The sequence below is a fragment of the Spea bombifrons genome, chromosome 10 (assembly GCF_027358695.1).
Source record: "Spea bombifrons isolate aSpeBom1 chromosome 10, aSpeBom1.2.pri, whole genome shotgun sequence".
In the NCBI taxonomy this organism is placed as follows: Eukaryota; Metazoa; Chordata; class Amphibia; order Anura; family Pelobatidae; genus Spea; species Spea bombifrons.
This window is the reverse complement of record NC_071096.1, coordinates 5,268,435-5,283,801: the sequence shown is the minus strand read 5'-3', so window position 1 is coordinate 5,283,801 and position 15,367 is coordinate 5,268,435. Positions and strand designations below refer to the sequence as shown.

Here is a 15,367-nt window from a genome sequence, read left to right as displayed (position 1 = left end):
GGAACACAATATCTATTTATTTCCACATACAGAAGAATGTCTTCTTTGATATCATTCCACTAAAAGAGAAGGGACAAGGGTTAGTCATTCCTAAAACATACATGTTAAGATGGACAGCTATGTCCTTTAGCCAGGGAGGCAGCAAAGAAGTGCAGACTGACTGAAACCAAATCTCCCGTACTTTTATGTCTGGATCACCTGGTTCTTGGATACAATGGCAGACAATACCGGGTCTTTGCCAGACTTGCGTGCAAGGAACGGGGTTGGGTATAAAGCTCACGTCTCCCTTCGATACAAAAGTCCTGTCAGATACCGCATATTGTGAACGTATCCCTCCGGTAATCATGGTGATTGTCGAGGTGATCATGGAATCTAATTCTCCACACACCCCGTTAAACAACGGAGTAATGGCTTTAATGTTCACCCCCCACCGCCATGTCTGCATCTGCTGTAGATTTACTAGGGTATCCTAGCATGGTTACTGGTAGTCTTCAGGCAATCATCTTGGGTCACCAGACTGGAGGACTCTCTAGGTGTGGCCCCCTTGGGTGTTGTTCCTCTTCACGGTCATGTCAGTGTGTCTATGGCGGTCTCTCCGCGGCCTGGTTGGTTATGACTTGTGGAATGTTATTACGTTTATTGAGTTATATTAGTCAGTACTTACAGTGACATCATTGGGATGAAATATGAATATCTTGGCCTTTTAATCCCACTTCTGTCCCATTTCTTTCGGGAACGCAGTTCTTGACCGTACCTGGCCAAGTGCATTGTATATGCGGACGGAACAGATCTTTATAAATCAAACTGATCATTGTTGTCTCCTATAAAAAATACGCACTTTTATGTTTTATCGATGTGGTAATTATTACGACCTTCCCCTTTTTTAGATAAAGGACGGACGTTTGTTTATTCACGACGCGTTATTTATAACCGCAGATATAAACACACCAGGCGGAAGATTTACAGACACAGTCAGAAGGATCTGTTACTCCAGTAAACGGTTTGGGATTTGGGTTTTATGCCATAACGTTGCCGGTTAAAGCCGAGGTAAAACCTCTCTAATGGGGTTTATTCACTAAACTGGGGGTTTATGTTTTAAATGAATTGGCTTCACTCTGCTTTAGGAAGAATCAACCCCAGGGGGCTTCTACAGCAAGGAAAGCGTAACATGTCTAGGTAAATCTGTTATATTTCTTCTACGGGAGAAATTACTCCCCGGCCGCTGGCCGGAAGCACCCCCTAAGTTGCCCTTACTGCTACTTTTGAGTCCTGCACCTGTTGGATGCTGATGGCCGTACTCTGCCTTAGTATATTAGAATAAACTGTGGCTGCACAGACGTCATTTGGTGGCCACTGATCTTAAAGTGCCAGGGCGGCTTGGTTACCCACAGTCTTTCCTTGTTTCCCTTCAAACTCATATTAATAAAGGTAAGTTCCTGACCAGTAAGTTACCATCTAAACTGCTTATCGTTAGATACATATAGGTCAACTGAATCATTACTTATTTTACTGAGAAGGTGGTAGATACGTGGAACAGCCTCCCAGTAGAAGTGGTAGAGGCTAATACAGCGAGGGTATTTAACCTGCGTGTGTGTGTGTGTGCGAGCGTGTGTGTGCGAGCGTGTTTGTGCAGGCGTATGAAGCAGACAGACTGCGGTGTGTTGTTTATATAAAAGATCTTTCATAGTGGAATAAATTAAGGATTAACAAGAAAGGTGAATGCCCCCCCCCCCCGCCTTCACCCTCTCCAAACCACTTCTCCGCGTCACCGAGTCAGACCTGTTTATGTAGCTTTCAGGTGCCAAATGCAAATGATTGCCGTTCTTTTTATTGCGCTGCGACCAGACGAGATATATATATATATAAATATACGTGTAAAAGGAAGTGGCAAAAGAAAAATAGCTGATTGGCTGAATAATTGCCCGTGCTCGGCGTCTGTCACAAATATTTAACAATGCTAATCATATCTGTTGTGTAGTCGCAGCGTGTGCTGCTATTTTAACAGTATTGACATTATACCTGCAATTGCCCGGGCACCGTGTGATCTGTCCCTGTCAGCACCTGCACTCAGGTAAGTGTCACTCATGTGTGTAGGGCTGCTCACTGGGTACAAGCTTGGCTGGCTACTAAATGAGACGTCTGGACCTGATTTTAAAACACGAGTGTGCGTGGGCTTTTCGAGTTCTGAATGCTATGGTTTGAGTTACGACTGTCGGTGTTTCTCAATCTACGCTTAGTGTACCTCCTGGGGAGCTAATGATCGGGGTCCGGGGGGGTACTTCGGTCCAATTTGTATTGTGATTAATTAATTCATTGATTAATTAATTAATTAGATTAGAATTATTTCTCTGCATCCAATTATTTTGTATCTATTTGCATGTATGTGTTTATTATTTAAATGTCACATGAAATTCACGTTTGTGAGAAAAAAACAGGATTAACGTGCACTTGAAAAAAGAACTTCATCTAATTTGTTCTTAAATAAGAAATCTAAATAAATTAGTTTTTTTCATGAGATATTGCAAAAAAATAAATAAAATAATAAAAATAAAAATAATAATAATAATAATAATAATACACAATGAACAGTCTTGACCCTCATTCTTCTCTTTTAATTGTTATTATTTTTATAACTTTTATAATCCATGATAATGGGTATTTTTGAATGGGTACTAGAGGAGGCAGAGAGTTAAGAGTTAATCTTTGAGGTCTTTAAAGCTTCTGTGACTTTATGTTGTAACAATGAATACGTTGGCTGATACAATGTATCACAGACAAGAGTTAATAAAAATATTGTGCTTATAATAAATGGACAGCTTTGTATCTGCTAAGATTTCTAAAATTAATCTTTCTGTATTATACATTTTTTATAACTTAATTAACACTACAAGCCCAGAACAACCATATACTCTGTGTTCTAGATTGTAAGCTCTTTGAGCAGGGCCCTCCTCACCTGTTGTCTCTGTAAGTCATAGTGTTATGTTATATACTACTTGTTATGTCCCGTCTACCCCTTGTACAGCGCTACAGAATTTGATGGTGCTATATAAACCAATAAATAATAATAATAATAATAATTTAAGTAAAGTATTCAGTTAATCCCTTTTCCATGTTTTATTAAGAGATGGAATCTATGGGGAGCACATTTATTTATTTTTTATTTATTTATTAGGGATTGTCTCTCACCATCATCGTGTTTTTGTTTGAGTAACGATTTGGGATTAAAGCGTAGCATTTGAATGAGTTCATGCCTTATCGTCGATTTCTTGCCTTTAGGACCTTTAGGACCTTTGAAATATATCCCAATCTTGTAAATTCTGAATGGTTTAATGTCCTCCCCCCACCGAGGTTATTCTCTTTTTGATAACCGTAGACTGGGAATATCGCAGGTCTACCTGCGCTGGGGTTCTTATTAAGTTTAGTAAAGGTATGAAGTTCTCTATGATGGTGCTTGGTGCTGCTGAGTTCAGGGTTAGATCTGGTGAGATCTACAGGGTTCCGATGATGTGGATTTGTATCAGTGAGGTTTGCATTCAACTTGAAGACCAACGGCAACTCAGTCAGGGTGATGTGTTGGCCGCGTAACAATAATCATTATTATGAGAGACCAGAGAGTTCCGGTTGTCTCTTTTTCCGTAGAAACCGGTCTTTATCAGATAACTCTATTGTTTTGCAACACCGTAAAGAATTACTGCTTAATGGTATTTCTGATCCTTCGTGGCAATATTGGATCATACTTTAGGTTTAACCTGTTTTTTACTCGCCGGTGAAGGTTTTTTTGTTTAAGACAGTGCCAACTCTTTGTTTTCTAGGAGGATAATGTTTCTCCATTATATACAGAAGACTCACCGCTCTTGAATGTGTATTAAATTCAGGTCAGGTAAAAGGCATTGTGATATTGTCTTCAGTAGGAGGACCTCATGCTGGATTATTTTGAGGGCTATATGTTATCCATCAAGAGAAGTGAAGGCTTGCAGACCTCAAGTGGTTGTCTAGAGTTTGGAGGAGCTGATAGATCAGTGGCTTTTATGGCCAAATATGCCCTCCTTCTTCCCCTTCATTTGGCGAGCCAGTGGCCACCCTACACAAAATACATGAAGAAGCCATTTATATCTAAATACACTGGGGTAACAGATATCCTATGTCTTGGTCCTAGGGTCTAACAACAGACCAAGTGTTGATTGACTAGTCTAGAACTGGAGTGTCCTCAAATAGCTCATGCTTGGTTAATCGGGTGGCCCTGACATCACCAGTGGATGGAGTTATGATGTCATAGTCCACCTACATTGACCTATGTACTATCCAATGTGGACATTGGTCAAAGAGGACATCCATTGGCCGATACAGTTCTCTTTTCAGGCTGGTCCTTAGCAAACCTTACTATGGGCAGCTATAATATTGAGGGTTTTTTTAACCTCAAGATGGAAAGGCCTTCTATATTCTTGAGAAACATGAAAGAATAAAAAGTTGTGTTACTTACAGAAATAACCAAAAGGTGCGAATAAACTTGTTTAGCAACTTTTCATGTCAACCAGTCTTGGTTCTGCGTTATAATAAAAGAGCAAATCCTAGAATTTTAATCATGTAGGCCTCGCGTTATGGGATGAGATGTTTTTTTTTTTTTGTTTAGGAAGTGCCGCCATTTTGAATCTGAAACTTTATATTAAATATATTTACAGAACATTATTCTTACCAAACGTTGGCAAATAACGGAGACCCCGCGGATCAGCAATCATTGCATTTTGTAGCTGAAGTCTTTTATATGGATAGATTTGAGAAGTGTTTATAATTGAGTTAATAAAATGGCTAAGATAACAGGAAAACGCGTATAAAATAGGGTGCGGCAGGCGCTTGTAAGTGAAAATGTTACATTAGATCTGTACGTAAACGGCAGGAGTTAATCATTAATCCCATGTAGGAGGATGTGGTGAAACATATAAAATCTATATCGGCAGACGGCAAATATTATATTGTGTGAAGTTACACGGTTCGTAAAATAGAAGTTATACGGTATGTGAGAACCATGACGTATGTAACGTGAAGATAAATATGATAAGGAACACACAGACTATTCCAAACGAAATGGAATACGTAAGAGGGGAGCGTGGAGGAGAAGAACCTCGGGCCAGGACTGTTTTATAGGCAAAATCAGCCCCTGCCTGGGGCCGCTAGGGGCTACTCTATTATGTTCTTCCCTACGGTAGCAAACAAGTAGACCCAGGAACGGGGGTTCATCTGGGGTGCTAGATTTTCTAGGTCTTGGTCCTAGAGTCCAGCAAGTGTTGGTTGACCAGTCTAGAACTGGAGTGTCCTCAGATAGCTCAGGCTGGTCGATGATAAAAGTGGAAGCCATTTAAGTAAACGTCTGAAATGTTGTAATCGGACCTCCTTTTAATCAGAGACTGTGATCGATATAAGATAGGAGACGGAAAGCAGAGACTTTGTCGTTTACATTATTTGCTTGTTCCGTCCATACCAGACAGGTGACAGATGTGTCTCGGAGGGTGACGCGAGGACACGTCGGGAGCGGGGACTCTTACTCATACAGTGCCTTGTATGAGCTACAATCTCCACCGACCCAATGCATTTCGCTCACTTGCGTATAGCATCGGTTCTCCTTGTTCCAGGCATAGCTTTCTAGCGTTTCTGTCTAAGTCTAGAACCTTCACACACGGACTTCCAGACATTAAATAAAAAAAGGCATCAAAGAGTTAACAGCAGCCGTTACGGAGGTATAGCTGAGAAGTGGCTGGAGCTGTTTGGGCAGATGTCTTTCTTTACACTCAGTGTTTATTTCCCGCACATCAAAGCTTACGTGAGATGCTATCGGAGCGGAGGAACAGGTGCAGGGACCTGCGCGGGCTGCCAACGCAAACTCCTCCGCTGGATAATGCCCCAGGAGCGGCATTCATAAGAAAACAGTTACCCGGCCAACGGCCGATTAGTGCCGCTCTCAGCGTGGGCTTCAGCCTCATATACCCGGGCTAATGAATACACAATATCCCACAAACACAAGACGCCTTATAATGCCGCGCGCTCAGATCTCTGTCTCCCTGCGCAGACACAATGGCGGCGAGCACACACTTTCATCATACGCGGCACCGCACCGTCATTGTAGCTCCATCATGCGCGGTTCCACAGCACCAAGAACGGCAAAAAGGTCGTTGAATAAACCAACGGACCGAGGTGCAGCTATCGACAAATCTAACTTAAAAGCGCTCTATTGTAGAGTGTAAGCTCTTAGGACCAAGGATTGTTTTTATTTCTCCACTGTATATAAAATATTGACGCAGTATGGCGTCCTTTGTATGCCCCCCCGGGGTAAATGCTGAAGGAATGGCGCATGAAAGGACTTTAGGTTGGCAAAAACTTTCGCCCATAATCAAAAACTGGTGGTAAATGCTACTTTCTGCCTCGTTGAAACTATTGTAGAAAACATGTGTTTCTGCGGTCCGTCATGCCGCGTCGGTCATGGAATCCCTTCAAACGTTTCAGGAAGTAAACAGATTTGGAATGGAGGCCGCCATTGTCGTCAGTCATGTGATATCTTGGGTGGCTTTCCCTGCCCTACACCGAGCTGATGCTTTATGGCAATGCTAATGAAGTCAGTCCCTCCGTAAACTTTTATTAGTCAGAGAGTCCTGCTTGGTGATTAAGACTGAGTCATTCTATTGTTTCTCACAGGCAGTATGATAAGGAGTCGAGGAGTTTGTTTAGTAGATCGGGGGTCAGATAACTCAAACAAACGGCTAATATGCAGGGGCCTGAAAACATTATATTATGGGGTAAAAACCTAGAACTGGTTTAAAATAGAAAACAGCAGAATAAGATATTTATTATGAAGGTAAAATGAGGTTCTCTGTTAAAAGGATCGACCTTCTTGTTCCCTTTAAACGTCCCTTTAGATGTCACCATAAACGGCCCTCCCGGACACGTACACAAACAGCACATTGTGTGAGCGAGTGGGTATTGCACACGGAGGACCTGCCCTTATTGCTTCAGTGGATTATAAGCCTAATTAACAGCCATGGAAACATTACATGAAACATGAGACTCGCACGACACGCACAGGGGTCTGGCGTGAGACTCCCGCTTATTGAAGAGAATTCAGAGAATGAAATGCACAACCTCGACCTAAACCCAACCGGATCATTCGTTCTTACCTCTGTGAAAAGGTTCAGATTATAACCTTGTACACGAATCAAGGTCACTTACCTGCTGCAGACCAGCTTGTCAATATGTGACATTTCCCGACCTTCTATGGTCTTATCTTTGTATTACATACACGCTACACGCTACACGCTACACGATACACGATACACGCTACAGTTCAAAAGTTTGGGGTCATTGAGCTGTTTTAATGGAAAACAAGGACATTTCTGGCTGTAACATAATTACAAAAAGATCTGACGATCTATTAGCCTTTTAAACTTAAACTTGGATCAGCGAACACAACGTGCCATTGGAACACAGGAGTGATGGGAGTGATAAAGGGCCGTTGGAACACAGGAGTGATGGGAGTGATAAAGGGCCGTTGGAACACAGGAGTGATGGGAGTGATAAAGGGCCATTGGAACACAGGAGTGATGGGAGTGATAAAGGGCCGTTGGAACACAGGAGTGATGGAAGTGATAAAGGCTGATATATGGCCATTAAATAGCCATTAATCATTAATTAGTCATTAATAGTCATTTACAATATTAACCCCGTCTGTGCTGTATTTCTGATCCATTTCATGTTATTCTAATGGACACAATTAGCTTTTCTTTAAAAAACAAGGACATTTCCCCCAAACTTTTGAACGGTAGTGTAAATTATATGTTTTTCACTAGCTAACTTCATTTACTTCTAACATGGAATGCATGCAGAAGCTGTTAACATTAGGGGATGACTAGCAATTTTGTTATCTCCTATGATGTCATACCACGCATTCTCCATAGTATTAAGGTCAAATGCAGCTTGTAAGCAAACAAAAAATGGCAGGAATATTTAAATATCCTGGTTGTCCGAGTTATTTTCCCCAATCGCCCCAGTTATGTCAGAAACCAGCCAGTGCTAAAGGACACTCAAGGTCATATTGAGCCAAAGATACAAATGCATTGTATCAAATGTATCCAAATATTAATAGAAGGAATACATTTAGCATAATAGACATAAAGAAATATTCAGAATAGACTTTCTGTGTTTAGAGGTTTTTTAATATACAGAATGGGGCATTATGGGGCATCTATAATATTTTCCATTCTGTAAAAATCAGTAATAAGTTTCCTTTTGAAACAGAGCAGACGCCGCTTATTTCACAAACTCAGAAATACATAGAATTGGGTTTTCAGCATCGTTGTTTTTCATTCTCCGAGTGTCTGTCTGTGTTTTTTGACTCCTGACTTCCAGCAGTAAGGCAAGGATCACGCGCTCAACGACAGATAGAGAATGGTGGGGGATTAGGTGAAAAAAAAAACAGAGGGAGATTCACCAAATCTGGATTGGATGTATTCTAGTAGAAAATCTTGGAATTCACAGTTCAGTGAATAAATCATTCTTTGATAAGTGACACCCTGCGCCTGAATGAGAGCGCGCTCACTGTGAATGACACGCACAGAATTTCCTATCCTCAATGATCTTTAATTGCATCTTCCTATGTTCTGTTTTCTCTGTTATGTCTCTTTAAACACCATGCCTTTTACTATGTTCTTGTTCTTTATTTTCACAGATCATGATTTTACAAGGACACAGCAACATGAATATGAACCCCAGCGCCAATCTTCATACCCACCAACCTGCCTGGACCGGCCCTTACACTGCGTGTGATGGTGAGAAAGCTTTTGTTGGGGTTTATGGTTTTTACAAAGTCATGTTTATGAATTTGTGGGCCAGAAATGACTCTCTTGTACCCAATAAGATCCCCCTCTCAGCTTCTAAGAACCCCCGCACTCCACGGAACATAACATAAAGAATGTCCTCAAATCAGTGATTCTCCAATCCAACAGTTGAAGTCCCACTTTTCTTATAAATAATGGATGTGATGTAATGGGACACTAGCTGGGTTATAGGACTCCATCCCATTTTGAGTCTCATTGTGTTCAATCAACTCAGTACCAGGATTAAAAGAATATAGAATAGAAATGAAAAATAGATACTTTATGAAACATTGATCAAGTTTGTTCTTACACGATCAAACCAAATGTTTCTCATTGTATCAGCCTTTTAATTGAAACAAGGGATGGGTCCCTAGACATCGTTTTCCACCCATAGTCTCACATTATCTAAATGGTTAATCTGCTGGTCTCAGCATACACGGCTTCATGCGTCATGTATGATTTGTTAAGATGTGTTGTATTCTGTAGGATTCTTCAGTGGCCAGTGGCATGAGATTCACCCTCAATACTGGACCAAGTTCCACGTCTGGGAATGGCTGCAGCAGCTCATGGACACCAACCAGCTGGACGCGAGCTGCATCCCCTTCCAGGAGTTTGACATCACAGGGGAGCTTCTGTGTGGGATGACCCTCCAGGACTTCACCCAAGCAGCCGGCTCGGCTGGGCACATCCTATACAACAACGTGCAGCATCTCAAGTGGCACGGTGGGTAACCAAGACACCATAGAAAGCAAGAAAGCCTCCTTCCTAGGGTCCTTCATCTAGGTTATCTCTCTAGGGTGACCACATGTCCTGGGTTGACTGGGAGCATCCTCTAAGTGTACGCACATTTGTCTTCATAGACTTTAACACTCAAGTTGCATGGATAAAAATTCCCTTGAGGGGCATACAGCCCACCTATGCAACCCACACCCTGCCCATTGGGATAGGGGATTAACTGAAATTAAGGAGAGACATGGAGCCCATGCCACACCGGTCTAAATAAAAAACATATCTAACGCCCTAACCTGTAAATTGTGGAGGATGAGAGGATGGGGTGCATCCAACGCACCCTTTGGGTATCTGCAGGGTGAATCACATACCACTTCGGGAACTTATTGGGAAAAATGTTTTTTTTGTTATTATTTTTTAGATTTTCTAATATATATATATATATATATATATATATATATATATATATATATATATATATACACATTTGGTAAAATGGAACATAGTTTAATTTGGCTCATTTCCCAGACCGTGAAGCAACATTATTGCAATAAATGTATAAACATTAAATTTGGCAGATTTCCAATATTAGACCTTGTTTTACCTGCTCACATAATAATAAAAATACACATTTTTTATTTAACCCCTTAAGGACAATGGGCGGTCCCTTAACCCATTGAAAACAATGCATTTTGAGCCCGTACATGCTTTGTCATTAAGGGGTTAAAGACGTTACAGAAGGTTCTTATAGCATTTTCGATTTCTACTCACACCTATCACTCATTATAACTGTTTAGAACAATTTATTTGCATAATAGGTCTATTGTGATCAATGAAATTAGATCCGGTTGATTACAAAAGCTAACATATAGATTTGCATATTTTGGGGCTTTGGTACTTTTACTGTAAAGATTCTTTTTCAGCAGATATTGTTTTTTTTTTTTAAATTATTTCTATTTCTTTTTATTTGCATTCCGTTTACGCTCTAAACCGTATTAATTCTTTTTAGGTCACTGTGATAGCCAAATGCTGCAGACGTTCAACGTTGTCATAAAGACGGAACAAGCAGGTATGGTTAATATATTTTTACTATATACAATAATACGTTTTCTTTGCCAATGAAAGGCTAAATTAAAAAAAAAAAACTGTAAATATTGGGGTGACCTCAGGCCGAGTTTCTCCCAAATTAGGGTCTTTCGAATTCCACAAACGGGAATGTTTCGGCACAAAGCCTTAGTCGCTCTAGTTTCCCCAACCAATAATACGTTTTAAAGGGTGAAATTACATGTGTGACGGGTAATGACATCATCAACGAAGTCCAAGCCAATAACACCATGCGGTGGGTCCCGTGAGGAACGTGAGGAACGAAGCTCCTCAAGGGTTATTATCGTTAACTCATTCCTCTAATCTTATCTAGAGGTGTTGCTGATCTTTTATGGAGAAACATGACCCAATCACACTTAAACACAAGTGCTGGCCCTTTAAGGCTGGAGGCCACATGTACGTTTCCACCCTGCTGACATCACAACGCATGATCGGCCTTATGATGTCACGAGTGTCACTTGTGACTCAAATTACCACATTTTTCAGATATGGGAGAAACATTTGGGGAAAAAAACAAACTGTATGAATGCTAAACCTCATTGTTTATAGAACTGTGTAACGGATCCTTATGATAAATAAATATGTTGATGGATCATGTTTCCCGTAACGTCTAACAAGTTAAACTCATTTTGTTTTCGTCCAGAACACCATTCAATCACCCCTTGGAAAGACGATAGCTACTTATACGACAACAGCTATGAAGGTGGGTGTTCTTCTGCTTACTCTCTAGTGACATCATCACGAGATGGGAATCTAATTTCAATCCATTGCTTGTTTCAGAACTCTACGAAGACAAAGCATTTTGTCGAAATCAGCTGTCCGTGGCATCGTCTAATCCCTACGCCGTAGGTGGGTCTAACACGACAGCGAGAGAGAGTACTATATGCGAAAGTAGGGCATGATGTGGCCCTAGATGGGACATAGAACTTGGGATGTGTTTATTTTTTTTTGTGTGACATCACAGTTTAATACGATAAACCTCATTGTTGGAACTTTGTTCCATGTGGTTGGATAGAGGTTCAAACCCAATAACACTTGGTGTTCCCTTTTATGTCTCTGGGAGTATAGAAAAGGTTAAATGATTGCATTGCATCAGACCTAAGGTGAACTTTTGTTTGCTTTCTATATGGAAGTTTCCAGCGTCTCCGTTAGGGCTCTCCTGGCACGGGCGGCTTCACGCGGTAACAATGGCGTTTTGTCTTTTCAGAGCATGTGGAGGCTGACGTAAAGAAAACTCACGACCATCCCCAGAAACCCGGCTCCAAGAAGCACAGTGAGTGATTGTTAATATGCCAGAAGTCGTGAATAGTGGAAGGCTTTTATCTAGAGAGACAGGATGTGGGGGCAGGTGTAAGACAGGTGCCATTCATGAAAACAGGTGAACTGAGCGCCGGAATGGATTTAATGGTTTTCTCTCTATGCGAGACAGCTTTTCTTCCCATAGTAACACATAAAGCAGTCCCAACATGGGATCTCGGTGATCTACTATCCAATTACAGTGACCCACTAAAATTCGCAGTGATCCACCAACTAATAATACAGCAGGCTGGGGTCGACCAGCCAATCACAGTCATATAATCATGATCGCTACATCAGCTGATCACAGTGATGCACCAGCCAATTGCAATGACATTTATACACCAGCCAATCACAGTGACATAGTGAAATATAGCAGTTATACACCTGCTAATCACAGGGATCCAATGGGATCTATCATTTATACACCATCCAATCACAATAACACGGTGGATTATATCATTTATACACCATCCAATCACAATAACACAGTGGATTATATCATTTATACACCAGCCAATCACAATAACACAGTGGATTATATCATTTATACACCAGCCAATCACAATAACACAGTGGATTATATCATTTATACACCATCCAATCACAGTAACACAGTGAAATATAGCAGTTATACACCAACCAATTAAAGTAATCTAGGGGTATATATAATTTATACACCAGCCAATAATAGGGGCACAGTAGATCATCTTCTGTCCGGTGGATCCCTTGTATACATGATCAAACATACATACATGACCTAACAATTCCATCAGACATCGCCATACCCTACTTCACGCTTTCTCTCTGCGCAGACCCCCGGGGCACCCACTTGTGGGAATTTATCCGGGACATCCTGCTTACTCCAGAAAGAAACCCCGGTTTGATAAAATGGGAAGACCGATCCGAGGGGGTCTTCCGGTTCCTGAAGTCCGAAGCAGTTGCTCAGCTGTGGGGGAAAAAGAAAAACAACAGCAGCATGACGTACGAAAAGCTGAGCCGCGCCATGAGGTAAGCAACACGTACTTCTATTTACAGCAGCCGTAAAGTGCTGCTGTGCTTCCGGTCGCAGTGTCCAGATACCCAGAAGCCCAAGCGATCATGACTGCCAGCACAGCAAATTTTATTTAACAAATAATTAAGGACTGGCAACTACGCTTAAAATTTTTACTGCTGGCGTCTACAGGGTGGCCCAGTTGTCTATTAATCTCCCTTCTTGGCTTCTAAAAAAAAAAAATGTTTGCATTTGGCTCCTAACTAAACCCTGAAATAGACGCCACGCTAAGTAGAACAACGCCGGGGTAATTTTCTAATCATGCCGCATGAATAACTCATAACGAGGTGTTCCTTCTACGCGTGTGTATGTAGCAATCTTTATATTTAAATGTATGGCTTAACAGTCTAAGTATGTAAAAGACGCTCATGCAAATTCTTTTTAACGCGTGTGATGTCCCCCATTGCCTTAAGTAATTACCAGTAGCAACAACTGAAAGATTTTAAAATAATACATTGTCCCCCCCAAGGGCCAAGCAAGATTTTATTTGATACAATTGTTTTTCAATTTTATCCTTTTTTTAGCCTTACCCTAAGAGGTTAATTATATATATATATATATATATATATATATATTTATTATTTTTGCAATATTTATTTGCTAGTTTATATTGTGTTATTAATCTGGTGGGTGGCTAGAGTTTGTTAGATAGGGTTCGACGGATGTTTAGTGCAAGGTAGGGTTTAAAAAGTCAAAATAAATAAGTAAACAAATACATTTAACCCCTTAATGACAAAGCCCGTACATGTACAGGCTCAAAATGCATTGTTTTCAATTGGTTTAGGGACCGCCCATTGTCCTTAAGGGGTTAAAAAAAATAAGAAAACTTGAAATAAATAAAAATCTTATAGCAAGATAAAGGTGGTTTCCAATATAATGGCAATATATATATATATACCCCCCCTGGCTTTGTCTAATTTATGTACTTCTAGAACTGTGAATAAATGTGTTTTTTTTTCTGAAAATTAAGATTTTTCAAAAATGTATTCTGGTCCTGTAGCATAAAACAGCCCTGGTTCATAAAAGGTTAATGTAGTCGGAAAAACATTTTGGCTTTTGGCATTTTTGCCCCATTCATTCACCCTGACCATCCCTCATTCAGGTACTATTACAAGAGAGAGATCTTGGAGCGCGTGGACGGCAGAAGGTTAGTGTACAAGTTCGGGAAGAACGCTCGCGGATGGAAGGAAAATGACAGCTGAAGCCCCTACGGATTTGGAAGAAAAGACAATTTTATTTATGTAAAAAAAAAAAGATATATAAGAAAAAAAAAAAACAAGAAGAAGAAAATAATAACTTCAAAGGAACGATACAGACGTCGGTGCTGATGAAGCTATTTCTCTTTTATTTTTCGGAAGAGACATGTACACAGTTTTCTGTGAAATGTGGCATTATTGTATGTTATTGATATACCGCATTGGTTTTTTGGGTGGGAATCGTAAGATTTTGTTATAAGATGAATGAAAAGTTTGTATTATAAAGTATGTAGTGTTCAGCTGGCCTCCTGCCACCTGCTCCTATGAATAATTCTCAGCGTCACCTCCTGTGTATACACAAACACCCTATAACGTGTCCTCAAACATTTGGGCCGGTTTTATTAAAAGGATCAACAAATAAGATTTATTTGCTTCACATATTTCTCTCATTCAGCAAATCAGCTGTTGTGTTTCCTAACTTCAGAGAAGTGGCGCCTGTTGGCTTTTGTGCATGAACGGATCACCTGTTCCAAAGTATTCTTCACTTAAGGTTGTGTCTAGCCCATGCATACAGAAGAACTTCCCAGAGCTCTCCCTCTTTTGGTGGAGTGTTTTAGGCCATGCCTAGATAGTCTTGAGCAGGAGGGAAAGTGAGTAAGGAGTAGGCATGCCCAAGAAAAAAAAAAAAAGAAGAAAGTGACCCGGAGACCCAGGGAAGCATCACCCTACCCAGAGACTCCGGGTCAAACCCAGGTAGTTTGGTAGAAAGGCCAACATCAAAATGTAAAGGGCTGATGAATTCTTACGTGGAATATTTTGGTGGCAAAAGGTGGCTGGAGGGATTTGAGTTTTTAGGTTAAGGGAGCAGCTGGCAATGGCTAAAAAAGTAAATATAATAATATTTTATTTTATTTTTACCAAAAAATATGAAGGATGTATTTTTTCTGTATAGTGTTTAGTGCAGACATGCAATGAAGAACCCTGAAAAAAGAAGAAATAAAGACAAATCCATATTGTTTTTTTTTTAATTAAAATGCTTGAGGGTGGCTGATATTTTTTTGGGTAATATAGGGGTTCCTCTGTGATAAATACACAATAAAGGTCATCGTGGTGCCCACGTGTACATATTA

The 15,367-nt window shown here is 40.5% G+C and overlaps 1 protein-coding gene across 1 annotated transcript; it reads left to right on the top strand.

The window, feature by feature from the left end:
* Positions 1–1,967: 1,967 nt before the first annotated feature.
* Positions 1,968–14,991, top strand: EHF (ETS homologous factor). Its single transcript, XM_053448600.1, has 9 exons — positions 1,968–2,071; positions 8,711–8,810; positions 9,345–9,581; positions 10,597–10,656; positions 11,335–11,394; positions 11,472–11,540; positions 11,899–11,964; positions 12,803–12,998; positions 14,144–14,991. The coding sequence occupies exons 2-9, from the start codon at positions 8,714–8,716 to the stop codon at positions 14,241–14,243; spliced, it is 885 nt and encodes a 294-aa protein (XP_053304575.1). The 5' UTR covers positions 1,968–2,071; positions 8,711–8,713; the 3' UTR covers positions 14,244–14,991.
* Positions 14,992–15,367: the final 376 nt, after the last annotated feature.

Coding starts and splice junctions, on each gene's coding strand:
- EHF (XM_053448600.1), top strand. CDS start 8,714: ATGATTTTACAAGGACACAGCAACATGAATATGAACCCCAGCGCCAAT. Junction 8,811..9,344: donor CCCTTACACTGCGTGTGATG/GTGAGAAAGCTT, acceptor TGTATTCTGTAG/GATTCTTCAGTGGCCAGTGG. Junction 11,395..11,471: donor ATACGACAACAGCTATGAAG/GTGGGTGTTCTT, acceptor TGCTTGTTTCAG/AACTCTACGAAGACAAAGCA.